Source organism: Ustilaginoidea virens, chromosome 3 (assembly GCF_000687475.1).
Source record: "Ustilaginoidea virens chromosome 3, complete sequence".
Taxonomy (NCBI): Eukaryota; Fungi; Ascomycota; class Sordariomycetes; order Hypocreales; family Clavicipitaceae; genus Ustilaginoidea; species Ustilaginoidea virens.
In genome coordinates, this window is record NC_057318.1 from 4,120,608 (window position 1) to 4,148,121 (window position 27,514).

A 27,514-nucleotide genomic window follows, 5' to 3' on the forward strand; every position below is an offset into this window, starting at 1 on the left:
CGGCCCCTCTCTGCCGTCCCCGGATCGAGAAGGCGAGGCCCACTAGTGCGTCGTGAGTCGACAGAGGAGAAGATGAGTCGAGGGAAATAGACTCCCCCCCCCCCCCCAGGTTGGAGCTAAGGACATTGAACTATTGAACTCTGTAGCGTCGCCATCCACAGAATGCCGCTGCATTTGTCTAGTGCGTTCTGCTGCCAGACCACCACCAGTAACCAGGAGAGCCGGCCAGTGCATTAGTTCTGTGACCTCACGTATGAATCGAATCATTGGGAAAGCGTGCCCTCGCTAGGCTGCTCCCCGGTGATGGGCTTCCCCGGTGATGGACTTCAATTCTGACCTTGTGCGGCCTTTATATCGATTTAATCTGGCTGGGAATTCCAACCAGCCACTAGCTTCAATAGCATGCAGTGGGGGGAAAAAGCAAGCATGACGGGAGTCCCGCCTGCCCTGCATCCCTTCTGATTCATGATCCGGATTGAGCAAAGACCACCAGAGGACTCCGTAGGGAGGGAGGTACTGCGGAGTGTCTGCTCGGCGAAAGCCCCTTGGAATGCTACTCGCACGCAACCTCGCAGCAAAACGTGTGAAACGTGTCATGGTCAAGGGCGTAGAATCTCGTGCTGTGTCCTGAATGGCCAGGCGCTGGCGGTGGGTCTCCGGGTAGATGTTTTAGCCCCAGCCTCGCGCGCTTTGCGGCGCGCTCCAGGATAACTGTGCTAGAGACAAGACTCGGGGTGGGTGGCGTGGCCTGCAGGCTGCATCTCGATAAACGCCACCCCTCTCTTTTTAATTTTTTTTTTTTATTTTTTTTTCCCCAGCACTGCAGGCTGACGGGACTACGGGACTGCTTTGCCATCTGCATGGCGGCACTTGTTTCTGCGCGGCTGCTGGGGCGTCTCTGTATCGCCTCGCGGCCTTGCCGTGTCCGCCGCTCAAAGTCTCAAACACGTGCGGCGAAGCGGTCAATGGCAAATCAGGTTGCCCACGACGGCCGCGTCCTTCCCCTAGTCAGGTCGCGTGCGGTCGCCGCTTCTCCAAGGAGGGGAGGTCGGCGCGCTGATGCTTCGCCAAGGGGGCCAAGCCGGGCCGCGCTCTCTTCTCCCTTGCATGCGTCAACGCTATCGATCTCCAGGTCCTTTGCGGACGCGGCTCGCGGTCGCCGCCTCCTCAGGATGACATGAACAGCTCTGCAACGACCATCTGCCGGGTTCTGTCTGCCCTGGTACCTCCGCTCCTGCGGGTTGCCTCGCGGTACCCTTGCGTTTCTCATGCCCCGGAGTCCGGACCCCCCAGCAGTCGCAGTCGAGACGGCAGTCTCATCCTTGCAGTACGGAGTATGTACGATATCTAGTATCTTGCCTCCCTCCAAGTCCAAGTGACACCAGGCATCAAGCTTCCCCATGTCGCCCGCACCAAACCCAGTCCATCTACGTACCTCCAAACATTAGGAGGCAGGTTAGGTACCTACCTCCTAACCTAGGTACTTACCCCCGTCCGGAGCGGGTTCACACCAGACGTCTCCCTTTGCTCCTGCCGTGTGCCCGCCCCATTGCTCGGCTGGTCGACTATTGGGCGCTCTTTCCCTCGCTCGATTCGGTACCGGCCCGCTTCCTTGCGACGCTTACTTGTTTCTGCCTTGTGGCTTGTGGCCTGTGGCATCTGGCCTGCGGCATCTGGCCTGCGGCATCTGGCCTGCGGCATCTGGCCTGCGGCATCTGGCATCTGGCCTCTGGTCTGGTCTCTTGTCTCTGGGCAGCTGGCAGCTGGTGCTGGCCCCCAGGCCCCAGGCTCCAGGCTTCTGCCACCGACGAGTGAGCCTGGCCTGTTCCAGTCTGTCTCGGCTCTCTTCGCTTGCTTTTGTGTGTCCAATGGCCGATCCACATCCACACCTACCTACCTACAACCTAGGTACGGTATCCAAGCCTCCCTTGGTCGAACAAATTGCAAATTGTCTCGCCCGTCATTCCTCACGACCATTATCCCTATCGGCAGGGCCGTTTTGCTTTTCGACGGCTCTTCCTATTCTCCCCCGTTCCATGGGCACTTGCTGCCCTTTGCCTGCGCCTTGTATTGGACCCGCCCCCTCACATCCCCCGTCTCGCCGCTGCCAGCCATACATACATCTACGTCGCTCTCCGCGCCTCTTGTTGTTCACTGTCGCTCCCCTTGCCTTGCCACCTCGCGTCGCTGTCCAACCGCGAACTGTTCATATCTGTTACTATTTGTGTATCTTTCCTACACTCATTTGATCCAGACTCCTCCAGCTGCGGCCTCGTATATTCCCGGTCGGAGTTTTAGGTTGATTTACATATGCCTCTGTTTGATACCTATCCGTGTATGCAAGCCACCAATTCAGCATCAGCATCAACATCAGCATCAGCATCAGCATCAACATCAGCATCAGCATCAGCATCCGCATCAGCATCAGCATCAGCATCAGCATTAGCCTGTCCTTAATCACCGAGTTTAAACTCGGAACCCACTCCTAATTTCGGCACATAGTACACCAGTCAATACCAAGTGCAACCCCGTCCGAACCTGCAAAGAGACTAAAAAAAAAGGAAAAGGAACCGAGAACAGAAGGAGGGGCAACACCACGAGAAACCTGAGCGCCATAGACGACCAAGGTTCCCAGAAGCGCCCGATTTCCAACACGCCCCGGGCCGGTACCGTGAGTACGTCGACTTGAATTGAAAACCTTTTCCGCCTCAGAACCGCACTCCTGCTGTTTTTCTCTGTTTTTTCTTGTCTTTTTTTTGTCTTTTTTTTTCTTTTTTTTTTTTGGCTTCTTTTCCCTCCTTCAAACTCAAAAGGCTGTTCCCGACAGCCCCAACAAAACCTATCAGCCTTGCCGCCTCACTCGAGGTTGGCCCTCAATTTCACCTTTCCCTGATTTAGAGGTACATAGTTAGCGTACATGTATGGTGCGGCACCCTGTTGATAAACATGCTAATGCAACAGCTCTGCGTTTGATAATGGCAAACATTGATTTTGTGTGAGCCCTCATGCTGACCTTTTTCTCGTCAAGTTTCGAGTCGCCTCCCTCTACTCAGTAAATCTTTCCTTGTACATCGGATTGCGGGCTGGCATCGGGCTTGTTCCCTTGAGTTAATGACAAGATCCCGACGCGAGCACCGAGCACCGCCAAAGAAAACATTGTATTTGAGTGTTTAGGCTTTGTCAAAGTCAAGATAAAAAAAAAAAAAAGTTATACAAACATTTTGACTTTCTGTCGCACAGCCTTGCAAACTCTGTTTTGAACACAGAGTCACGGCGCACGCTGCTAAATCAGCAAGACGAAAAAAATATTTGAGCCAGCAGTACTTATTTCGAGTCATCACTATCATCACCACCATCTTTTCGCGATTTGGTCATTTCTCGCGTGTAGCCGGTTTTGAGCCTTGTCGATCTCTTCAATCTTTGCCCCGGCCGCTCCCCTCAAGACACAACCTTGGCTGTTCGAAAAACTTGACTTCCTTATACTGAGAAAGCCTTCCACTTGATTTCAAAAAAAAAAAAAAGGAAAAAAAAAAAGAAGTCATAATAATGACAACTGCGGCGGTAAGTGGAACATTTGATACTTTCTTCTGCTTCATCATCCAAGACGGGCCGTAATCCCAGCGCAACCCTTTTTTTTTCCTTCTTCTTCTTCTTCTTCTTCTTTTCAGGACCCTGCCGTGCCGTGGGATGGCCCTGCTTGGCGCTGGGGTTCGACGTCAGAGGGGCTCGTGTGTGTCGAGGCTCCGCAAAGATTGACCTAGAGCGCACCAGCTTGCACTTGTTGGTTGGAGAGGCTTGGGGGGCTTGGGGGGCTTGGGGGGCTTGGGACTGGAGGCTTGGGTCGCCGGGGGCCCCCAAGCCCACGCTCCCCCACGCACCACCACCACCACCACTCTTGCTCCATCTTGCGTCTGCGTCTGTCTGGGCTCTGCTCTTCGTTCCATCCAGTCTTTTTGCGGCGCCCGTGTCAATTCCACACACGCCGTCAAATACCCCCCCCTCCCATTCGTATTCATTAACTGACCTTCGTCTTACCTTCGTCTTCCTCCTCCCATTAGGCGCGGTCGAGAGGCTTTGCAGACCTCAATATGCCTCCTGGATCGAGCGACAAATCTCAACAGCCAATGGGATCTGCTTTCCCTGGCTCCAACCTCTATCCGAACAAGAGCATCTGGACTTCATCGCTATCCAACGCTAGAGAGCGTTCCATCGGCTCCAAGGGTGCGTTATCCATCCCCGCGAACAGCTGCATCCATCGCCTCGATGCTTTTCCCCTCTCCCTCTTGGCCACGTCGCCCGTGTGCTCTTGTTGTACTCATATATTTCTGGCAGATTCCGAGGGCAGTCCCTCTGGCTCGAGCGCCCTGGCTGCCAACTCGGAAGCCGATGTCTGGGGATCCGGATCCAACCCTTGGAACACGGAGAGCTCGACTCGTTCTGTCAGTACCTCCCCAAATCGATGTCGCGATACCGCCATCCCCAACGGTCCCGGCTTTTTCGACCATGCGCCCGCCGCGATTGGCGTCAAGAAGGGCGGCTTTGGCGGAAGCAAAATATTCGCAGACGATCCATCCGTCTATGGACAAGCTTTTGCATCGCAGAAGCGTCCGGCTGCTGCCGAGGCTTCGTACATGGATCAACTCGCTGCCTATCCTCAAGCCCGCGACTCGAGCCTGCCGCCGTCGCGACAAACGCAGGGCTCACCTGCGGCCTTCCCAGAGTATCGTCGCGGTCACACGCCAAGCAACTCGATTCACTCCCAGAGAGGCATGCCCAGCACTGCTGGACCGTCATTTACAAACCACAGCGTCAATCAAAGGGCGTTCAACCTCAACAAGCAGATTGACGACGACCTATCGCTTCATCTGAGAGGACGACTGAATATGGACCACAACCGTAACAACATTAACAACGCGGCTGCCTTTAATTCTACACCCCCACCCTCTCAGCTCAATCCTGGGTGTCAGCCTTGGACTGATGCGTCGAGCACGGCGTATGATGGTTCTTTGAAGCTGCACACGGAAAGCATGCCTGCGTACAGCGTCATGAAGCGAGGTTCCATGGACAGAATCTCGCCTTCGGCAGAGTATTACCTGCCGTCTGGTGGCAGCTCACAAAATTTCGCCGCGAGCCCTGAATCGTGGCCTGCCAGGCCCTCGTCATCACGAGATGCCCAAGGCAATGGCGCAGAGCGATGCCATGTTCCCCAACAACTCCCTGCAGGTTTCGCTCCTACCCCGTCGTTCTACCCGAGCCAGTACTCCTTTCCCCCCAACCTGCCTCCCCAATACGCGCAGAGCCTTCTTGATTTGTGCGGCCAAGGCCAGCCTCTGCGCCACAACATGATACCGGCCTACAACCTCGGCCCCGTGCCCCCGGTGTACGGTATCCCTACCAGCCTACCCCCCATCCGTCCATCTCGAGACCAGGATCCCGGCAAGGGAGTCCGCAGCGCTCTTCTGGATGAATTTCGTTCAAGCCACAAGTCCAGCAAGCGCTATGATTTGAAGGATATCTACAATCACGTCGTCGAGTTTAGCGGCGATCAGCACGGGTCGAGGTTCATCCAGCAAAAACTGGAATCTGCAAACAGCGACGAGAAGGATCGAATTTTCCGCGAGATCGAACCGAACGCTGTTCAGCTGATGAAGGATGTTTTCGGCAACTATGTTGTTCAAAAGTTCTTTGAGCACGGGAACCAGATTCAGAAGAAGGTGCTGGCGGAGAAGATGAGGGGCCGAGTGATGGATCTGTCAATGCAAGTGTACGCATGCCGCGTGGTTCAAAAGGTATGTTGAAAAAAAAAAAAAGAAAAAGACGAAACGAAACGTGTGTGACCACGGGAGCAATCGCGGCGTTTGTTTGGCTAACCGATTTCTCTTGGGGAAGGCTCTCGAGCACGTCTTGGTTGAGCAGCAAGCGGAACTGACGAAGGAGCTGGAGGTCGATGTTGTCCGGGTCATTCGAGATCAAAACGGCAATCACGTCGTCCAAAAGATCATTGAGCTTGTGCCCAGGCAGCACATGGATTTCATCATGGATTCTGTGCGCGGCCAAGTCATTGGCCTGGCATCTCATGCATATGGCTGTCGCGTCATCCAACGAATGCTCGAGCATGGGTCGGAGACGGATAAGAGGGACCTTATGCTTGAGCTGCATGCATCTGCTCAGATGCTGATGACGGACCAGTACGGCAACTACGTGGCACAGCACGTGGTTCAACACGGCAAAGCAGAAGATCGAGCCAGGATGATCGACCTGGTGCTGGCGCAGCTGCTCACGCTGTCGAAGCACAAGTTTGCCTCCAACGTGGTCGAGAAGTGCCTCGAGCACGCGACTGCGGAGCAGCGAACCAACATCCGCGAACTGCTTCTCTCCGTGGGTCCTGATGGCTCGCTCCATCTCCAGTCCATGGTGCGCGACCAGTACGGCAATTATGTGATTCGTAAGTGCAGGCAAACAAAAAAGCCGGAGCCGCGGTTAAGACTTGTTGTGGTGGGTCAGTCAGCATACTAAAACGTGGGTGCAGAGAAACTACTCGGTCTGCTTCACGGCAGCGAAAGAGAAATGCTCATGGAGGAAATCAGACCTCTGCTCAATACCATCAAGAAGAACAGTTCCTCTCGACAACTGCAGGCGCTGGAAAAGCTCCTCGAGACTGGACCGGGCGGTCCCGCAACCAGGAATGACGGGCCATCCAGTCACGCGGACGACAACTCGGCCGCCGACACCCCAGCTCTCACCAACGAAACGAGCAGCCCTCAAAGCAGCAGCCCACGCAGCGCTCACATTAGCGCAGTTGGCATCCCCTCTGAAGATGACGGCAAGAGCGGCCTGGACGGCGACCTGGGTCACCTGGGCAAGCTGCCAGTTAGTCTCACGCCTCAGTTTGGCGAGGAAGAGGCCTAGGCTGTGACGCGAAGGGGCTCTTCGGCAGCCCACGGCAGCCCACGGCAGCCCGCTCAGGAGAAGACGAGAGGCCCGTAATCGACACGTCGTTCCACGGTATAGTCTGGTTGGTTTGCTCGATCTTGCCTCTGCCAACCGCGACGGAACGCACAAGATGAACAAAAAAAAAAAAAAGGAAAAAAAAGCCACGTCATTTACTCTTTGCCGTCTAGCGTGGACAGGTGAAGACGGCGTCATGCATGATAATGCATTTCATAATGCTCATTCTTACACAAACATTCGCTACAGAATACATACGACATTCTCGATACACTTTTCTGTCTAATAATTGGCGTGAGCAGAGCCGCGCATCCCCTCGACGGAATTTACCTGGCCGGGCTGGAGAGCCAGATGTGCCCCATGTGGCGCGGCCGACTTTGTGTTTTTACGTTGAATCGAGGCGGGTACGAGTATGGACTGCTCCTAACAATGGTACAATCCGTCGGTATTTCTCTGTTACTTGAATTTCTTGAAATATTTTTTGGCAACGCGGCGCAAACTTGTGCAGGTATCTGTTGTTGGTTGCTTGTTCTTCCTCGCAGAAACTTGGCACGCCACAGTTTATACGGTTGTGTTTTTGTACCTTTTTTTTTTGTACCTTTTTTTTTTTTCTTTTTTTTTTTCCCCTACTTTTTCTTCCCCCTTGCCCTCCCTGGAAAATCGATTTCGGTCCGTTCGGCTTTTGTTCCATGTTGGATCACTGGTTTGGCTTTCCATGGCCGAAAATACAAGCAAAATCAAAATCTACAAAAAAAGAAAAAAAGAAAGGGAGACTCTTGGGGGTTATTTTCACTCGCTCCTTTGGCGGACGCTCATGACTATGAGGCAAATGAAGCTTCACGGATGTAAACGGCTACGGGGGGTTATGGTTGGAACCGTCGGGCGAGAGTCGGAAATGAAAATGGGCGGGATTCGGATTCGGGGGACTTGTATTCTAGCACGTAAACTAGGTAGGTAGGTAGGTATCCAGAGGGCTCTTGGGACTGCCTCTGGTCTGGCACTGAGCCATAGCGATAAGAGTCGTCTATGAGATGCCATGGCGAGAGTAGACGCGATGTGATTATTGTACGGGGGATTCTGCATCAGTAGGCAGTGGCGACGGATGAAAGCTTGGCTGAAACCTGAGAGCTGGATCCAAGTCGAGAAGTCCAAGTCAAGTCAAGTCAAGTCGTGAGTCGAGAGTGGCAGATGCAAGAGTCCGAGACCCTGACCCTGACCCTGGCTGGCGTCGGCACACGCCCCGCCCCGCCACGCTGCAGATTCCCGTGCTCGGCACTCGGTTGCACTCGATAAGCTCGATAATTCCGCCACGCGGATAATCCCAGGACCCGTGTCTCCGTCCACAAGCCAGCCGTATGCATATGCATATGCATATATCCACATACTGACTTACTTGCTCACGTTCGTTCTCTACGCACAACAGCCCAGACTAACTGCCCATGCTTTGTGTCTGTGGAAACCGCCGCCGGCCTTTTAAGCATCAGCATCATGACGACGACGGCAGCGGCAACCACGAGACTGACGTTTCTGTATCCCCACCTGCTGCGGGCTGCCGGGGCACCTGCGACGCCGAGCGCCGGGGCGGCCAGATGGATGGCGACGACGAGAGCAAAGAGCTCGTTTGCGCCGAGGCACGGCAAGGCCGTCGAGCCGACCTGGGCCAAGACCCCGCAAGACGAGCAGCCGCAGCAGCCGCGGCCGGGCGAGGCCGTCAGCCCGGCTGCTCAGCGGGCCCCCGGCGGCGCGGAACCGGCCGAGCTGCCGAGGGAGACGAGCGGGGGCGGCGACCCTGAGCGCCAACAGGCGCCGCAGCAAGCCCAGGCAGCTCCGTCGCCGGCGCAGTCGCAGGGAGCCGCGGGTTCGGGTCCGGGCTGGGGCTCGGGCTCGGGCTCCAGCTCGCCGGGGACCACCAAGGCCGCAGACCGACAGGCCGAGCCGGCCGCCGCCGCTGCTGCTGCTGCTACCCACGACGACGCCCCGGCCACGCCCTCGCTCGACGCTGTGCTTCACATGCCGTCTCCCGAGCAGGTCGAGCACCCGCACATGACGCCGCCGCCGTACGTCCACCACTTCGACAGCTACTCGCTGGTCAAGCAGCTCGAGGGCGGCGGATACACCCACGACCAAGCCGTCTCGTCCATGAAGGCTATCCGCAGGATACTCGGGGGCAACCTGGACGTCGCGCAGAAGAGCCTGGTGAGCAAGAGCGACGTTGAGAATGTAGGTAGACAGCGCGGGACGCCCAACCCTCCTGCATCCCCCGCAAAGCACGTGCTTGAAAAAAAAAAAAAAAATCACGCGTGACTTGGCACGACCTCGCATCTTGGCCCCAATTTGCTGACGTTTTGTTCGTGGTGGCGGGTGTTGGGCATCATCAGGAATCGTATCTCTTTCGCGCGGCCTGCTCGGAGCTGAGCACGGAAATCAAGAACAACCGCCGGCTGCAGGACGAGCAGATGCGGCAGCAGCGGACGCACCTGCAGCACGAGGTCGACATTCTCACGCAGACTCTCAACCAGGAGCTGCTGACGCTCAACGACAGCGTGCGCGGCCTGTTCAACGACCGGAACATGGCCGTCCGGGAGGAGCAAAAGGCCCTCGAGAGCGCGGTAGGTCCCTCCCCCCGCGGGTCGCAAGGCAGGCGCAAAAAACAGCTAAATCGGAGGGGGGCCTAGATCCAGCAAATCAACTACAAGATGAGCATCCTCCTCAGCAGCGACAGCAAGTCGGAGATCGAGGGCGTCAGGTGGGTGCTGATACGGCGGTCCGTGGTCGGGCTGGTGTTCCTGGCCATTCTGACCCTGGGCATGATTCGGTACACGACGTATCTGGCGCAGCAGAGGAAGAAGGAGGCGGAGCGGGGGCGCAAGGAGCGCGAGAGGTTGAGGAGAGACGGGGGGAGGACGGACAACAGCGCGCCGGCGGACGCGGCCATGATTTTGTCGGCCAGCTGAAGGTATTCGACCCCCTTGGCCGCACACCCGTCTTTTTTTTTTTTTTTTTTTTTTTTTTTTTTTTTTTTGGTGTGTGTGTGTTCTGCTTGCTCTTTTGCTCTGTTTTCTTCTCATTTTTCTTTCCCTCATTTTTTTCTCAGTTTCTTTCTTCTCCCCAATGTACATGTTCCATCTCGACATTCAGCATCTGCCATCCGGCCGTCCTCCTGTCCTCTGCAGCTACAGCCACACCCCCCTTCCAAACCTCCCCCCCACCCCCCTTCACACTCCTCCAAAACCTCCGCTTCGCTATTCTTTTTTTCCCCCCCGACAGATCCCAACTTCGCACCCTTTTTCCTTTTTGCTTTTCGCCTCCCTTCACCCGCTGCTGTCGCCAACCATGGCCCTCGAACCCCCCCCCGGCCCGCGGGCCACGCGCCTCCAGCAGGTCTACACGGCGTCGCTGACGCGCACGCTCGACAAGCTCTCGTACGACAACCTGTCCGGGTGCTACCCGACCATTGCGCGGCGCGCGTCGCCGCTCCTGCGCCAGGTCCAGGCCCAGATGGTCGACAAGCTGCGCGACAAGAGCGACCGCGAGTTTGCCGGCATCCTGCGCGCGCGCGACGTGGTGCGCAAGCTCAACCACCTCGAGGGGCTGATTGCCGACGCCGAGGGCCGCCGCAAAGAAGCCGAAGCCGAAGCCGAAGCCGCCGCCGTCGCCGCGGACCTCGCCGCGGACGTCAAGCCGTGAGTTTTTTTAAAAAAAAAAAAACCCTAAACACACACGCACCACTGCGGGGAACGGCATCGGCCATGGTGCGCGCGGCTTGCCAGTCTTTTATTCTGGATGGACCTGACCACACTCGTGCAGACCCCATCGCCTGCCGCCGCGGGAGATTCTCAACGCGCACCTCGACGCCCGGCTGGCGGAGCACGTGGCCCTGCTGGACGCGCGGCTGCAGACGACGCAGGCGCAAAACGCCCTGCTGGCGGACCTGGTGCGCCAGCAGCGCGGGGAGATGAGCGCCCTGCTGGCGGGGCTGGAGCGCGCGGTGGACGATGTGCGCGGCGCGAACGCCGTCCTGGGCCCGGCGGCGGACCGGCTGGCCGGCGAGGCGAGGCGCGATGCCGGCTTGGGGGGGTGACGGATGAAGCGCCGATGCCTCGGTGGTGTTGCTTCTGCCGTCGGGATATGAATGTCGAGATGAGCGCGCCTACAGCCCTCGGTGGTGTTGCTTCTGCCGTCGGGATATGAATGTCGAGATGAGCGCGCCTACAGCCCTCGGTGGTGTTGCATCTGACGTCGGGATATGATTGTCGAGACGAGAGCGTCTACGGCCTCGACCGTTGTATTTACTGTATGTCAATATGCTAGTAAACGGATGCCTCGACACGGACGATATCCCCGCCACGAAAGACGACATCCACGTGCCCTGGCAAAAATGTCAAAAGCTGCGAGCGGGAAATCACCGACACGCTTCGACTCCCAGCTCCCAACCTGTGCCTGCACGCCGGGGGCTACGAGAGAATACGCACCGCTAACCCAGCGCAGTTTTATTTTCCGACGCCTTTGGACAGCAAAACGGCTCGGAAAAGCAGCCGTGTACACGAGAAAAAAAATGTAATAAAATAAAATAAGAAAACTCCGCCCAGATGAAAAACACCGTGATTCATGCGTGTACGATGGTGCGGCAGCCCGCGCTGCACGAAAAAAAAAAGAAAAAGAAAAAAAAAGCACCCCAACTCCCGTCCCGCCCCCCTTTTTTATTTTTTATTATTATTTTTTTTTTTTGGTAGTGTGGCCCGTGGCGGCCGTGTCTGCGCGCGCAAGAGTTGCCCAAAATATGACGAGCAGGTCGCGCGAGGTCTTCCCCAATGCCGGCCGCCGGCTGGGATCGGGGGATTTGTTCATCAGAGAACCCCAGCGCAACACGGCGTTCCGGCAGAGGCCCGCCTGACGATGCGTCGGATAGTCGAATATAAGAGACGAATGGAATTGGCCGGGCCTAGATCCTCGGGTTTTCCGTGTGAATGACTTGCCAGGGTCCGAAAAAGTCACTCTCGCCGTAGGTCGGAGGCAGGACTCGGACCATTTTCCCCGTCCCCCAGTCCACGAACCACTGCTTGCCCTTGCTGATGATGTAGTTGGACTTTCGGGGGCTCCGGAACAAGAGATTGCTGTAGCACAGCTTGGCGTAGAGCAGGTCGTGGGCGCTGGACCACCGGTGCTCGGGGAACCACTTGCCCGTGTGCGGGTCAACCGACACGTTTGGATACGACGACGTGCTCAGGCGGCGGTTGACGGCCTCTATCCTCGGCGGCGGATGGGCTGCCGTTTCGTGCAGGGGTTGCCGAGTTGCTGGCAGAGGAGCAGGCGGTGCTGCCGCTGATGCCGCTGATGCTGCTGCGGCGCCGCCTTCATCCTCCCGTGTCGCTGCCGATGTCTCCTCATTCCGGGACTGCTCGGCGGAGCACGCGAAGCCGGGGAGGGCGGGGGACTGGCCCTGCAGCCACCGGATCCTTTGAATGCGAGGAATGGACATGTCCCGGGGGAAGTCGCGGTCCTCAATGGGGGCGGCGACGTCAATGGCGGCGAAGAGACATTCCAGCCACTTGACAAAGGTGGTCAACTCGATGCAAGACAGCAGGAACTGGTCGGTTTCGGCTCGGATGCGAATGACATATCGCCGTCTGCGGGTGACCAAAAGTTAGCCAGCCATGGTCATGGGGAAGAAGGGGGGGAACAGAGAGAGAGAGAGAGAGGACAGAGCAGGGAACAAACTTGGTATAGTCGGCCGCAATGCCAGCATCTGCGTGCAGCAAGCTGTAGCTTTTTTCGAGCTTGGATCTCTTCACCCATGGGGGATTGTCGGGACATATCGTCGGCCCGTCTCGGCTTCTGCCCCATCCCCAGTCCTTCTTCACGGTGTAGACGTCGAGGGCGGTGCCGTTGAGGGTTACAAAGACGGTATGCCAGTGTCGATCCTCGGCTCGCTTGGTGGTGTTTTCGATTTCGTGCTTCTTGGAAAAGACGCCCTCAAGGTAGACCGAGCTCTGGTAGTTTGGGAGCGGCTCGTGGCCGTCTGCGCCGTGAACATGTCGGGACTGCTCGAAGCCTGGGGTTTGCCTTGCTGGCCGCCGCCGACCCAGCATCTGATGCTCGCCCTCGCCCTCGCCCTCGTCGGAGCCGTTGGGACTCGGTTCGTAAGCCGGCGGTTGCGAAAGACGGCGAGGGGGAGCGGCCATGACGTGGTTGTAGTACATGTCCTCCTCCATAGAGTAGCGCCGCCTCTCAGGCGGCGGCGAGGGCGTCGACGGTTGTCCATGGTCACCGACCAGAGGCTTGCGGGGATCCATGGGCGACGACGGTGCTTATATCTACCGGACTCGGGGGGGGGGGTTCACGGAAAGAAGCTGGGTAGGTGCTAAAAGACCTGACGACGCGGGATGAGTGTTGTCAAGGAGAGAGTGAGTGCAACGTCTTGAGAGGCCGCTTCTACTGACAGGAGTCTCCGTAGAGGGAGCCGGGATGAAGCTCAATCATAGCGGCCCGCTCAGAGGCATCATGCATGGATCATGGGTCAGGAGAGATGAATCGGCAGCAAGACGAGAGGGTCGAGGTCCCGAGGATGTGGTTGCAATGCGGCGGCTCTTTTGCTAGTGTCTACGGATACGGATTACGGAGGAGCGCGAGCGAGCAGCGTCCAACTTTGTTCGATGTGGACAGAGGGTGGATCGCCGTGACGGAGCAGGGGTCCCAGAGGTCCCAGAGCAGGACACGGGCGTGTCGAAGGACCTGACAATGCTGGTAGAGCTGGTTGTGTCGACGGTTTGGCCTGGACGCAAGATTGCACGTTTTTGGGCGACTGGAGAGACGTGGAAAGAAGTTTGCAGGGCGGCCATGCAATGAGCCGGCCTCCATGTAGCGCGTCTCCAGGGGTACAGTGGGTTGGGGGGTGGGGTGTGGGGTGTGGGGGATCAAGGGGGTGGGGGGGCGTCGGCAATCCGTATGCGCACCCCTACCCGACTACGGAGTTACGGAAGTAACTGAAGTGCTGACATATTAATAATATCAACTGGGGTTAAGGACTTGTGGCAGTGTGGCAGTGTGGCAGTGAGAGTGGCAGATGCGCTGAGAGAGAGAGCACAGTGGCGCAACGGTCACGACTGGACTGCTCCGTACGGCAGGTTCAAGCACCAGCCCCATTTTACCGTCATGCCAATGTGCGGCTCCGAGCGTTTCCCATTCCCAGGCGTTGTACGAGGCGTGCGCAATGGTCAATGCGTAACGGTGCGTGATGGTGCGCCACCGTGTGCCACGTGTGCCACTGTGTGGCAGTCTGTCGAACCCGCACGCTGCGCTTGCTAGGAAACTGGTCTTGACTTTTCGGGTGTCATGCCACGACGGCCATGCTGGAGTTGCCTTGGCCTTGTGCCTGGAGCAACAGCATGAGCGCAACAGGAAAGGCAAGTCCAACCAAGTGCACCAAAGTGCCAGTCACCTTCAATGATTGAAAACGGATGGTGGTGGTGGTGCTTGCTCTGGGAAGGCACAACCAGACCTGATTTTGGAAAGGAAGTTGGCAGCAACACCCCAGCTGTTGTTGCCTGCTGTTCACCCAAGTCGAGAAGGCCACGGTCATGTCTCACATCAGCGTGGTCGATTTATCTAGAAATCGTTATTCGAGCCATGAATCGGACGGCCTAACCACTGCACGGCTCCGTTCGACGCTGGCTGCCCGAGGCAGTTTTTTTTTTTTTCAGGAATCGTCTCTTCACAGACCTGGCTCGCCGGCGCATAGCAACCTCGAAGGGGGACAATCGGCGATGCCTCAACCGGAGTTCGCGGCGCTACGTGAGGGCCGAAAAAAGTTCCACAACGAGGTATCCATCCGTACAGTGTCCCGACTCCCGGCTCCCAGCAAGGTCCAGGTTCGAGCACCCCGATCTTTTGGCCGACTCTGGACGGCGCGCTAGGCCGGCGGCGGTAGGTGCCACGCGGCGGATGGCGAAAGAGAAGCAGTGGTGTGGCAGAAGGCGTCGACATGAAGGATTGACCACGGCGTGCCCCGTAGACGGATTCTTGAAGCCAGTCTGGTTGCCTCGCTGCTATTTGCATTATTCGCACACCGGACCAGCAAACATGGAAGGAACTTTTTCGCCAGCGGGCTGCGGGCTGCGGGCTGCGGACTGCGGGCTGCCCACCAAGTGCAAGCGTCGACATCCAAATTCTTTGTTTCGGATGTCCGAGTGGAGCGCCATGATGGGTCAGTCAACGGCCCCCTGGAACTTTTGCTCTGACGACTCACGAGTCTGACTCCCCCGGGGCACCTTTGGCAGCAGATTTTGACAACAGACCTCGAACCCACACCCCAAGCTACCTTTCTTCTACCTTGGGTACGTCCGTACACACAGTACCTACTCAGCAAACCCTACCAAGAGCCCTCCTCTGTTGGCCGAGCCGTCCCACGGAATAGTGGTCACGAATCCTCTGCACCCTTACTGACATGGTTGCAGTCTTGGCGGTGCCTCGAGGCACATGACTCGTTCGAAACGGTCCCTTGTTGCCGCCTTTTCTCCTTCCTGGCAACCTGCAGCTGCCGTTATCGGGCCCAGCCGCGCCCTGGCAGTTGACCTCGAGTCGCAGTTTTTAGATCTTGGCTCACGCCTGCCCGCTGCGGGTATTCGGTATAGAAGCGATTTCCTCCAACCCGGTAAGCCGGATTTGGACGGGCCAGTAATGACCTCTAGAATGGAGGAGTTGAAGGAGGGTGTGCCGTCACGCAGACTTGAGTGAGATGGGGAATTGGCCCGTTTCAACAAGACAATACGCGAGAGAAAATCATTGCCAAAAGTTCTCTACACCCACCTACACCCACCTCTGCGACCGACCACAGCCACAAATCCCCCCCACCTTGGCCACGGATCGGATCACCGGCATTTTCTGCTGCTTGGCTTTTCTATGGCGCAGGAACGACAACGATGCCAAGGTGCCCTACCAAGATTCCCATCAACAGCTAGTGACGTAGGCAGGCTTACGAAGCAATGGCACACAATCCTTTTGCCTGCATGCCCGTCCTTTGAGTGCGTTGAACCAACAGCCCGCCCTACCAACTAACTTACGGAGTACGGATGGTCACCTAAGTGATAATGGATAATATGTACATGCACCTACCCTCTGCGCAAACATCGCGGGGCAACGGTTGCTGCCGGTGACGTTCGGTTCCATGCGCTACACTCCGTCGTGTGAAGACGAGGTGCATATCTTGCAGACGTCAGGCGTCGAAACCGTCAGGCATCGAAAAAGTCTAGTTTCAATTCCCAACAGCTTCACAAGCCCTTGCCTAGGGGACTGCCTTCCCAGCGCAAGCAGCCAGCAAAGTTGAAGCCCAAACGCCCTGCCCTAATCCCTACACGGCGTCCCGTCAGACGCAGGGGTTTTGCCGTCCATATTCCCAGGCACCTTCTGAAGCTCGCGGAGCGGGTCCCGGGCCGTCGTCGAAATGCGCGCATCGTCACCAGGCGCAAAGGATGCTTTGCAACCCGCTGGTGGCCCCAAGGTAGCTTTGGCAGAGCCTGCGACTCGCGCGTGGAAAGGCCAAGCCAGCTACGGGAGTCCTGTCCAGGACTAAAATCCATCGGGACCATCGAAAAGGGAAACATGGCAGAAGCCGCACTCCTTCTGGAAGTCGCCCGAAGGGGGGATTTAGAAGTTGGGACCATGTGGTTTTCCTTGCCGAGATAGAGTCATCCCGTCCCGAACAAGGCGATTATCAGGGAAAGCGTAGCTCTGCCTGCGTTTTCCCTATTGAGCAATACCAGGCATCGATAAAGAAAATAGATGGTGGTGAGAAGACGAATCCGTCCGAGAAAAAGCGCAAAAAACAGCCCATCATACTCAAACCATTTCACTCGGTTTGGCCCGACGACAACCACGCAATGACTCCAACTCGACCCCGCAGCCGACGGTCAAATGCTACTGTGCCAGCAGCTACTTGCAAGCGCCAAATACCTACATACCTAAGGTAGCCGAGTATGCCGGAGCTATGCGGTGGGCTCCAACGACGCCCCTGAATTAAACCTCTGGCTTCCTCATTCGCTGGCCTAGGTGTGATTGCAACACATTTTCCACCTGCTGACAACGGTTTCCAGCTGTTGGTTCCGCTGCTATAACTGCTGAGCCTGCTGGGCTAGCTGCTTTAGTGGGGGGGGATTCGGCCGGATTTGGTTGTGCCTTCCGGGATATTCAGTCAGTCGTCGCTGTGGCTGACGGTCTAGCCGCATTATCAATTGATCAGCGGCTTGGCCGATGATCTCTCCGCAACTGATTTCCTCTACGCCCGCAGCGAATGCCGTCAACACCCTCGCCAGAAAGTTTGGTGGGCAAGACGTCACATATCGGACGATTTACTGAGCGTGTTGGTTGGCAGATGTCCCGTTTGTCATTCTTTAGAAATGCCGAGGTGCAGCTTCTATACTCGACCAGGGGTTTGAGCCAATAGAAAGCCGTATATCAAAGGGTATATCAGCGGATGAAGAAATAGTATGATGGCATAAGTACCCGCAGTATCCAGACGTGTAAAGGGCTATATCGCCCTTCCCATAAGGCATATGGGGTGCTATAAGGCGATTCCCGCTACCTTTGTTAGCCACAGACAATAGGCCTCGTCGTGCCCTCGCCAATAGGCTGTTCAATTTAGCAGGCATCAGCCCTCCCGATGTCAGTAGGCTCTATTGTAAATGGCAGAATCATCTTAAGGATTTTAGTGATCAAGGTTTGGCGGCTGGAACGGTTGAAAAGGAGGTACCTGCGATGTGTTCAGAAGAGTGGGTCCGATAGAGAGGCTGCATATGAGCCACCTTTGAAGGGATAATAGCGTCTCGTTTGCTGTGCTAATACCATTGACGCTATGAATCAGCCATTGGTCACATCCTCTATAGAGAGAACCTCTGGATGGTTTTACAGCCGGGCTGCACTAGTTACCTGGCCGAGTCTTTCAATTGCACAGTTACCACGGAGTATAGGCCTATTGCTATATAGCGGCTGGACCGTCAGCCACATCGACAATCGACTCGATATCGCAATTCGTCCCGCCGTTGAGCGTTGAGCCGAAAAAAGGGCGGTGAGGATCTGCCATGGAAGCTGTTGCGATATTCTTCGCCGCTGCTCTACCCTTGGCCCGTTGCTACCGTTGCCCTATTACGGTGGCTAAAGTATAGACCGTCGTCCATCGCATCTATCGCTGCCGCCATACATCCAAACACTTTTTACTACCACGAATCTGTTAGTACCGGCTGAATTCACCAGCACCATCTCCGCCCACACGGCTGCTCTCAATCAATCGGCCCTCTATCCATTGATAATTCCCCCCCAACGAGGGAAAAAGCATTCGCACAGCCGCTGTGCCTCGGACCGCTGGCAGCAAAGGGCGTAAGGCCCGCCTTCATAGCGACTTCTCCCGACTGTGCCGTCGATGGGATCGAATGCGGCAAGCTGCCGAGGGCTCCACGGCTGTCGCTTTGTCTGCTTATACTCCCGCCCCGACGTCTGGTGCGCCGTCCTCCGCTCTGGTGAGGCTCTAAACAGCCATACCCAGGCCCTGACGCAGTTCGCTTATCGCCGCCCGCAGAAACTGCACAGACAGCGCAAGAATCCACGTCAATGGCTACCTTGGCTCATCCAGTTTACACCGGACTGAAGGAGATGTAAACCTCTTTGGCCTAGGATGTCTATAACAACAAAACTGATCACCAAAATGCGACAACTGAGCCGAATATACGATATCAATACAATGCTTCGCACGTTTATAGCAAAGGTGGTTTGGGATGGAAAGACCTTGGTCAAGTGCAATAAATGGGACAAGGCAAATAACATTGAGTGTTATGCCGAAATCCTAGATAAGGTCAAGTATTGTGGAGTTGTTCTATGAGCCTTGTCGACATTACATGATCCTCTATGGATTATGAGTCGGAGATGTCTGGAGGCGGCATCTCCTCGGACGATGAGGGGTCATGGAACGGGTTTGGCAGCCCGTCGCCCCCCGCCAACGAGGGTAGCGGAAACGCACCCGAACCAGAGTCGATGCGCGATACAGCCGCGCCGTTAGATGGGGCCGATCATGCCCTCGTCGCGCAAAATATTCTGCTCCTACGGCAGATGTGTATGACGTGCTTTCGCAGCTCGCGAAGCATTTTCCGGATAACCAAATTAGAACGCGGGTACAGCCAATAACCATTTGGCGGCATAGGATCTGATAAGCACACCGCAGACAGGTACGCAGTCCTCACACTTAATTTCCTCGGCAAGAGACCTAATGGTCGACTAGCTATTGCAGCCTTCACACGTGAAACAGCGACCGTTGACTCGCTTCAAGCCAACATGCTCATCGGCATAGATTGTCTTGGACCTGAACAGGTCGACATTATCAACAGTGGAGGTCACGCTATATTGACTAAATGTGAAGATATTTACATTCTAATGTCAGCTTGGCATCGAACTCCACCAGCGATTCAACCAGTTGAGGCTTCCAATACGACAATTATTCCCCTAAATTCTCAAGCCCCAACTTGATTGAACTGCCACCCGACCCAGTGGAAGAATAGAACAAGAAGACGACGATAAATCCACGGATAAAAAGAAAGGTGCGGGTCGGTTCTTCGTTTGGAATAATCTACGGACATTCCACGATCACGACAGACAGACGGAAACTCGTGAGAAGACGATTATTAAAGTACCAACTTATTGAACGAAAACTATAGTAGTTAGAGACTGACGAGTCTTGGAGGGTGGTGTGTCAACTAAATTACAGGAGTTCCATGATGCCAGAGGGCATTTCGGCCCAGCGATTGTCCTGCAGGCAATCAGAGGGAAGTTTTACTGGCCATCTCGAACTAGAGACGTCGGCTGGCATAGGACTGGTATACAGTATCAGACAGTACAGCAGACATATCTAAACATGCCGCAAATGCGGAATACATCTTTAGACGAGTTCAACCGGCCACAGCCATTACCTTTCCAGGACCATGGGGAAAATACTTTGCTTAGCACATACGACTTGCCAGGTTGGAAGCATTTGCCAAGTGGGGAAGCCGACTTTATCGAGTCTCGCGAGAGGACCGCGAGCTATTCTGACTTGATAATAATAAATCAGTGGATAAGCCGCCTTGAGGTAGATTACAAACTTCAGTTTGAAAACTGGGTGATTTAGCAGAGTTATACCGACTAAACACTAGAAACTCGCGAATACTCCGGGCTAAGCCCGATGAACTGATTCCAGTTCGACTAAAAGACGCTTCACTTCGAAGCTTGACGACTATTTTTTAAAGTAGTCTGCACGGGAAAAGGTAAGTCTGAAATCAAATAAGGATTGATTTCCAAGCCTAACCAAAGAGAAGTAGACATATCCAGCACTGCGCAGTCATCCAGCAAACCCATCAATTCTCCATCACCAAAAATGGATCCCGAATCATATTCGCATTTCTATCTATTCTATTATATTTGCTATATTCTGAATCGATTCTTTATCCCTATTTTCTGGAGCATTTTCCCTGCGCGATATATCCCTCGCCGCCTATCGGCCATTTCCAACAAACCGTAATACGGCCACTTACAACGGCTACGACTGTACGGCAGCTTCTATCGCCACTGCCGTGGCTATCAACGCTGTCGCCGTCATCATCCTTACGGCTGCTACTATCGCGGCCGGTTGCCTGCTATTACCGCCGTGCCCTACCTTGTACGGCGGCTTGCACCTTTGCTGCTGCTTCGGGCAGCTCCGCGAGGCCAAAGCGGAACTCGGTGCCTTCAAGACGAGAGTCGACAATCAACACAGGGCCGTCGAGAGGACGCTGGCCGAGCTGCGCCAGGAGGTCCACGCCGCTCTACGCAATTGTGTCGAGTTCATTTGCTTAGAGTTAATAACAGCTTTTATCTACGGTCACGGATCGGGCAAGGGCGCACAGGCGGCCAGGACTGAACCAAGTCCTTTTTTTCTTCTTCCCCCTCCAACCCCAGCGATTTGTTTTCTTTCCCGCTGCAATGCATACCACCGTTGACAGACCAAAGTTCCTGGCCATCGTCTCCAGACTTGTTAGAAATGGGAGCTCAGCACTATAACGCACGCCTTCAAAAAGATGGATGCCAACGGCTAGGCAACGGCACTGCGAGCTGCTGCAAGAGACAATAGGCTGCTCAGCCGACTCGCCGTCATGGCCGCAGCCGTTATTATCCCTCTTTGAAATACAAAATGTCACGCCGTCCTCGGTTATGCCGCAGTAGGCTCCGGACCAGTAGCCCCTTGGGGCTACCCCTATTCCCACTATATGTAGCTGTAGGAACATGTACCAGCAAGCTGGGCTTGTTCTGATCAATCATCAATATTGCATTTTTTCGTGCGCATTCGGACAAAAGAATGTTCGACCTCCCACAGGAACCGACCAGGAAGAGAGACACCACGGCGATGAATTTGCGGCCAAAGAGAAGAATGCGACATTCGATTGCAGGACCCTCAAATGGGAATGATGAGGACATTGACGACAAGATGGAAGCGTGTGGGGAATCAGTTGGGGGAAAGATGACCACGTGGGGAAAAAAAAGGCTATTTACCAACTCGAACCGAAAAAGCCGGCGAGGTTCTGCCATGGAAGCTATCACGATATTTATCGCCACGAAACTGCCCGGATCAATGGCATCTCTGACGACATCCACCAAAGCGTCCGGGGTGGACTAAAGGTACAAACTGTGGAGAACTATCAGCCGGCCCATTTAGAGCGCTTTCCACGGAATTGCGCCGCGGGTGCTCCGAGGAAAAGTCAAAGTTCCCAGCAGTGCTGGTGTGAAGCGAACCTCGAGCGAAGTAGGGGCCGCTCTGCCGCCCAGCCGCCCAGCAAGCGAATATCCTCAGCATCTCCGGTCAAGGCAAGCGTATCCCTGCCCGACAGGGTCCACCGGCGTGTCATCTTGCGCGGCTTTGCAGTGCCAAATCTACAGAGCAAAGCCGTGCGCGACCTCGGTCAGTACCTTGGCGGGCTGCATCAACGGACACGAATCCCTGCGCGATGCCGGCTTTCTCCACAGGGACATGTTCATCAACAATCTCATGTTCAACGCGGACTCTGCCAATCCTTCCTGGGCATCTCTCCTGATCGATCTAGACCTTGCAGCTAGGGAACCGCGGGTTGCTTCTTCTGGAGCCAGGGGTATCACGGGCACGCGGGCCTTGATGGCCGTTGGAATTCTTCTCAACGAGCCCCATTCGTTTATGCACGATCTCGAATCGTTTTTCTGGGTGCTCTTCTGGATCTGTATTCACTACCATGGTTCCGGGAGAAGAAGGACGAGTAAAATATTCGAAAGCTGGAACTATCTCGACGCGGGCTATCTGGCTGTCGTGAAAAAAAAAAAAAAAAAGGCATCGTTGCGAGCGAGGCCGGCCGACTTGCCGAGATGGCAAATGCCTATTTTACCCCTGCTTTTCGAGCATTGATACCGTGGGTTGACGCATTGCGAAAGGTAGTCTTTCCGGATAACCAGCGATGGGTAACCCAGGACGCGAAGCTTTACGGCGCAATGACAGCCGTACTTTGCGAAGCGCTGCAGGATCCGGCGTGCCAGAAGGTTCATGGACCGATCTATTGATTTCTTATCCATTGCCCGCCGTCCGTTGGATCCTACGGTACACTCGTTGACTTTTAACTCCTCTTACGCCTTTGGCGCCGTAGCACGAACCGGCCGCAGATGGGTGGTTTCCCAGATGGGCCTCCGGACGTCGACTGGATAACGAAACGTTGCTGTTCCAAGATGTTTGACATGTATAATATGTAGCTGCCTACTGCCGGGCACACTGCCAACTTGACCTGGCTTGCATCCCTTACTTGGGTGTCGCAGTAGCTGACGGACTGGCCAAGGCACTTGCAGGCTAAATAATGCTTAATGAACTTCCCTGGGCAGCTACGCCTATAGTAGAGACTAAAGACCGAGCAAAGCCAGAGGAAGAAGACAGTCACAGCTCATAGTTATGTACAGCTACGTTTAGCTTCTCCAGGGTATATTTTGGACGCGAGCCAGGAAGTAATTGCACATGTTTGGGTCAAAGTCCCGATTGTGCTGGTAAAGCCTCGGTTAAATGCCGGACTATACATCTCTACCCCGCGCGCGTCCCGTCTACATCAAGTATGTACCTCACTAGGTGCCCCTCCAATTAAATGACGACCAATTCAGTTGCTGCCAGGGTCCTGCAACACCACAGCTGCATAACGTCACGCTGGTTAAACACGTCAAACACCGCATCGCAGGGCACAGGCAGAGACCGTGTCGGTACATGCACTTACTCCCTCGCCCCGTGGTGGTATTCTGCCGCAATGCACCACTCCCTCTCAGCCGACGGCTGTTTCCGTCGCCGTCCTTCCTCATCCTCACGCACCTGTTTTACATCACCGAGGACCGTCGACAAAGACATGGCAACAGAGGAAAGCTTGCAGTCATTCCTTCATCCGCCCAAGCGGCATTTATTACGGTCCCTCCTTGGTTCAGTCGTTGCTCGGCTCGTCTTCACGTCTTCGCGTCTTCCCACAAAGAGAATGCCCATCGTATTGTACATTGACTCGTGCCTGTTGTCTCCCCCGGGCCCCCGGCCTATGTTCGCATCTGCTGCGAATCCCCTCGACTTTGCACCCGACTCGATGCGTATATTGTCATACACTTTCAACTTTTGGAAACCCAGCTTGCATGTGCGTCAGAGATGCATCTGCGGCTGACTCGGAATCATCTCATCAAACGTTTTCTCTCTTTTTTGCGTCGTGTCCCACCAAATCCATGCGACCATTGCTGGTTCGGAAGCGCAATGATATCAGAAAAGAAACAAAAGAGAAGAGGGAAAAAAAAAAAAAGGAAAAAAAAAGGGTGGGAGGGGGGGGAGCCAAGATATATAGAGGGAAGAAGAGCAAGAGAAAAAAGAAAAGCCACATGGAATGCAAAGAGGTCAATCAAAATCCATCCGAAGCAACGTTGTCCCATTTACGCCGGCGCTGGCCCCGAGATTTGGCTCCAGTTCCAACTCAACAACTCCACTGTGCAGTTCATCACGCTTGAAAAACCCTTCTTGGTTTCCACCAAGTAATAAAAATCACCGCCAGGGCAACGGAGAGACATTTTTGCCAGCTTGCGGTATTGCAATATCCTCTCCCCCCTGAAAGTCGTTTCCTGTCGATTGGTAGTTGTGTATGCGAAAGCCCAACGCTTCGACAGGCTTGGCAAACCTTGGCTCAGTCCCTGTTACTGGTCGCGTCGCAGAGTGTAAGATCGGGCTGGGTGGTTCTTTAGGCGTTGTTCCCTTGAGCACCACCTCGGCCACGAGCGGCTCCTCCACGGCCGCGGTTCGGACCAGAGAAGTTGCCCCGCTGGCTACCCGAGGCGTTGCGGTTGCCGTCAAAGCCGCCGCGTCCGCGTCCTCCCGAAGCGTTGCCGCGACCTGCGTTGTAGGTGTTGCCCCCATATGTGGTAGCCTTGATACGCCGGGGCTCAACGACGATTTCAACACCATTGACAAGGTGAGGGTTGGCAGCAACCGTAGCCTGATAGCCCTCGACAGTCTTGAACTCGACAAAAGCGCAATTCTGTGGCACGGTTGTGTCAGATTTGTGACTCAAGGGGGGTGCAGACCGAGTTTTCATGGTACATACCTTTTGGCGGTTAATGTCAAAATAGACCAGCTCGCCGTGAGCTGACAAAGCATTGCGCAGGTCAGCATCCTGAACCTTGTCGCTGACAAACTTGACATAGCCGAGGGTGCCTTCCTTCTCGGTAGCATTCGCCGAGCTGGGTTGGGGCTTCTGGCGCTTCGAGTCGGCACCGGCCGTCTGCCATCCAGACAACTCCTTAGCGGCTGGCTCGGCAGTGGTGGCCGCGGCAGGGGCAGCAGCAGGAGACTGGGGAGCAGCAGCCGAAGCGGAACTAGCGGCGGCTGCAGAGGCAGGCGCGGGAGCGGGAGCTCGAGTCTGCGCGTGCGCTGGGGGGGTGGCCGTCTTGGCCAGGGGGACGACAGGTCGAGGTCCGGCGGCGGCGGCGGCGCGGTTGGCCCAGGTCATGGGCTTGGGAGGCATGACGGGCTCGGCGGCGGCGGCAGCAGCAGGAGCAGCAGCGGGCTCTGGCTTGGCCTTTGCGGCCGGCGACGGGACAGTAGTCTCCTTGTGCTTCTCGGGTTCGGCGACCAGCTCGTCAACGGCCTCGGCGGCAGCGGCAGCGGCAGCGGCAGCAGGTTCGGCATTGGCTTCGACTGGCTTGGGAGTCTCGGAATTCTCTTCACCGTTGACGGGGGTGTCTTCCTGGGCAGTCACGGTTTGGTTGAGCTTTTCGTCAACAGCATCTGCGTCCAGCTTGGCGTCCAGCTTGGCGTCCTCCGCGGCCGTTTCGGGTTCAGCAGCAGTAGGGGCGGGTTCCTGCAAATCGGCAGGAGTCTCGGCTGGCTCGGCAGATTCTACCTCTCCCCCTGCTTGTTCTTCCTCGTCGTTGATATATCTCAGGATGTCGTTGAGAACAAAGTATCCGGATGGCTGTTGCGCGAGAACAAACGTCTGAACAAACTTCTTGGGCTCGGCGCCATTGTTGGATGTCTCGCCAATGACTTGTATCACGATGTTGTCAAAGGTGGCCTGAGAGTCCACGTTGGAGACGCGGACCTTGCAGTCCTGGAAGTCCAGGGCCTTTATGCGCTCCTGGATGGCCTGGTTCGGTCAAGACAAGACAAAGACTCTGTCAGACCCAAGTTCACAAGTATTTGTATTTGTGTGTGTGAAAGCCCTCACCTGACGTCCGACGGATACATTGGCTACTTCTGCCTCGAGACCATAGACAAACTGCGAGCGTTTGCCGTAAAAGAGCTACATCAGATGTCAGTTAGCCAGGTTTCACCGAGCCCACGCTGGACATGTAGACTCACGTGAAGCTTCTCTGGTGATTTGCTGAGGGTTGTGTAATACTGCTCGACAAAGTACCAGCCCACTTCGTCCTTGGACAGGTTATTGTTGGCAGCGTTGGAGTCGGCGCCTCCCGAGGGGGCCTGCTCAGCAGCCTTGTACTGCTCCTGTTGTGCAAAATTACCGTTGGCAGCCATGGCGACTTTTCCTGCCTAAGCTATGCGCTGATGTCCTGGAGCTCGCGATGATAGCAGCCTTGTATAAACGACAACCTGGATCGATCGCGGGCGCGGGAGATGGTTCGTGCAGGCGAGGCAAAGGCAAAAAAGGAAGGCCAACAACTCGGGAGATTCCTTCACTTGAGTATCAAGCTTTGCGATGGGAATTATCTGCCGATTATCGATCGCGCCCAGTGGCAACGGCAGGGAAAGGGGAAAACTGGCGCCTGGTGATGGTGATGGGTGATGCAGGTGGTTGATACCAAGCAGGAGGGAGGAAGGGACTGGATTGGACAGGAGTCGCCGCAGAGTGGAGAGTGTAGAATGAATAACGCACAAAACGTGGCAAGGGAGGAGGAAAAACCTGTCGAAACCTTGAAAGATTGAGAGGATAGGAGGAGAGGGAAGGGAAGAGGGGTGGACGAGGTGATGATCGGGGGGGGAAAGGGGACGAGAAACTACGTTTGTTCCGTGCAATAGGATGATGGAATGGGAATCCAAGGGGAGGGAAAAAAAAATCGCATAAAAAAGGTGGTGGTGGTGGTGGAGGTGGTCATCGTGAAGAACCCGTTGGTCCGTGCGTTGTTTTTTTTTTTTTTTTTTTTTTCACCCTTGCGATGGTGATTCTGCCGGTCTGTGGACAAGACAAGGTGGGGGGAGGGGGAAGCAGGACTGGTATTGGTACGTTCCGTTTGTTTGCCCAGTGCATCACTTCAAGCTCTCGGCGGGTTTTCCCGACCAGGCTCCAGAGGCATCAATTGCTTCAGATACAAGAAATTCGGTGTACTTCAAGTGCCGGCCCGTGAGAATGCTGATGATCCCTTCATGACCAACTGTCATGCCCCTGGGTGGCCATGTGCCTAGTTATCGCACCCTCTCGTCGCAACTGCGACCTTGGGGCACTCGTCCTACAAATACCGCACGAGGACGCATCGAGTCTATCGGCACACAAGGAATGATATCCGCATACCTCGAGCGGAAATTTAGCCGTCCAAGAGCAGGCCCAGGAAACCAAAAAGTCAGAGAGTTGCGCAGATTTAGAATGCCTGCATTTGCTGTAGGGTGGCTATTTCCACGAGATGCCTTTGCCGTGTATTGCCAGACGCCACACGCAATCTGCGCACAGGAGAGTCATTGTGATGATTTCAAAAGTGCGGCTGTGGTTTATGGAAGAGACTTCAGCTGACCTGTGTGCCGGTATTGCTACCTTTGTGTGTTTTTGTGTCGAGCAAAGCTGACGGACGATCTACACTACGACACTTGATGCCGCTAGCATGACCAAGATGAAGACTCTTGCAGTGCTCAAACTCAACGACAGCAACCATCTGGAATTTGCCGGTGCACTCATCTCCACCATGTTGGGAAAGCGGGAAATCCTGCCAATCATTATGCCGACTGGCAAGAACACGGGTTCGATTGGAAACAAGACGACAAGTACAGTTCAAAGCCTCACCGTTGCAGCGGAAGCTGAGCACAGCTGATTGCTCCATTTCTGCCAAA

General features: G+C 55.4%; 9 protein-coding genes across 9 annotated transcripts; 6 read left to right on the plus strand and 3 right to left on the minus strand.

The window, feature by feature from the left end:
- Nucleotides 1-973: 973 nt before the first annotated feature.
- UV8b_04020 (uncharacterized protein) lies at nucleotides 974-2,038 on the minus strand (the record flags this gene model as incomplete). The annotated part of the gene is made up of 3 exons (XM_043141518.1): nucleotides 974-1,435; nucleotides 1,489-1,850; nucleotides 1,972-2,038. 3 exons carry the CDS (start codon nucleotides 2,036-2,038, stop codon nucleotides 974-976), a joined length of 891 nt encoding a protein of 296 aa, XP_042997452.1.
- Nucleotides 2,039-4,088: 2,050 nt separating this feature from the next.
- On the plus strand, nucleotides 4,089-6,909 carry UV8b_04021 (uncharacterized protein; the record flags this gene model as incomplete). Its single annotated transcript, XM_043141519.1, has 4 exons — nucleotides 4,089-4,221; nucleotides 4,333-5,789; nucleotides 5,890-6,445; nucleotides 6,530-6,909. 4 exons carry the CDS (start codon nucleotides 4,089-4,091, stop codon nucleotides 6,907-6,909), a joined length of 2,526 nt encoding a protein of 841 aa, XP_042997453.1.
- Nucleotides 6,910-8,436: 1,527 nt separating this feature from the next.
- Nucleotides 8,437-9,902, plus strand: UV8b_04022 (uncharacterized protein; the record flags this gene model as incomplete). Its single annotated transcript, XM_043141520.1, has 3 exons — nucleotides 8,437-9,168; nucleotides 9,327-9,557; nucleotides 9,624-9,902. 3 exons carry the CDS (start codon nucleotides 8,437-8,439, stop codon nucleotides 9,900-9,902), a joined length of 1,242 nt encoding a protein of 413 aa, XP_042997454.1.
- A 379-nt stretch (nucleotides 9,903-10,281) lies between these two features.
- On the plus strand, nucleotides 10,282-11,029 carry UV8b_04023 (uncharacterized protein; the record flags this gene model as incomplete). Its single annotated transcript, XM_043141521.1, has 2 exons — nucleotides 10,282-10,631; nucleotides 10,756-11,029. The coding sequence occupies 2 exons, from the start codon at nucleotides 10,282-10,284 to the stop codon at nucleotides 11,027-11,029; spliced, it is 624 nt and encodes a 207-aa protein (XP_042997455.1).
- Nucleotides 11,030-11,890: 861 nt separating this feature from the next.
- Nucleotides 11,891-13,241, minus strand: UV8b_04024 (uncharacterized protein; the record flags this gene model as incomplete). Its single annotated transcript, XM_043141522.1, has 2 exons — nucleotides 11,891-12,575; nucleotides 12,667-13,241. 2 exons carry the CDS (start codon nucleotides 13,239-13,241, stop codon nucleotides 11,891-11,893), a joined length of 1,260 nt encoding a protein of 419 aa, XP_042997456.1.
- An 8,282-nt stretch (nucleotides 13,242-21,523) lies between these two features.
- UV8b_04025 (uncharacterized protein) lies at nucleotides 21,524-22,369 on the plus strand (the record flags this gene model as incomplete). The annotated part of the gene is made up of 2 exons (XM_043141523.1): nucleotides 21,524-21,604; nucleotides 21,653-22,369. The coding sequence occupies 2 exons, from the start codon at nucleotides 21,524-21,526 to the stop codon at nucleotides 22,367-22,369; spliced, it is 798 nt and encodes a 265-aa protein (XP_042997457.1).
- An 874-nt stretch (nucleotides 22,370-23,243) lies between these two features.
- Nucleotides 23,244-24,001, plus strand: UV8b_04026 (uncharacterized protein; the record flags this gene model as incomplete). Its single annotated transcript, XM_043141524.1, has 2 exons — nucleotides 23,244-23,612; nucleotides 23,861-24,001. The coding sequence occupies 2 exons, from the start codon at nucleotides 23,244-23,246 to the stop codon at nucleotides 23,999-24,001; spliced, it is 510 nt and encodes a 169-aa protein (XP_042997458.1).
- Nucleotides 24,002-24,200: 199 nt separating this feature from the next.
- Nucleotides 24,201-25,993, minus strand: UV8b_04027 (uncharacterized protein; the record flags this gene model as incomplete). The annotated part of the gene is made up of 4 exons (XM_043141525.1): nucleotides 24,201-24,497; nucleotides 24,564-25,604; nucleotides 25,686-25,760; nucleotides 25,820-25,993. The coding sequence occupies 4 exons, from the start codon at nucleotides 25,991-25,993 to the stop codon at nucleotides 24,201-24,203; spliced, it is 1,587 nt and encodes a 528-aa protein (XP_042997459.1).
- A 1,100-nt stretch (nucleotides 25,994-27,093) lies between these two features.
- On the plus strand, nucleotides 27,094-27,495 carry UV8b_04028 (uncharacterized protein; the record flags this gene model as incomplete). Its single annotated transcript, XM_043141526.1, has 2 exons — nucleotides 27,094-27,203; nucleotides 27,288-27,495. The coding sequence occupies 2 exons, from the start codon at nucleotides 27,094-27,096 to the stop codon at nucleotides 27,493-27,495; spliced, it is 318 nt and encodes a 105-aa protein (XP_042997460.1).
- Between the last annotated feature and the right edge of the window lie 19 nt (nucleotides 27,496-27,514).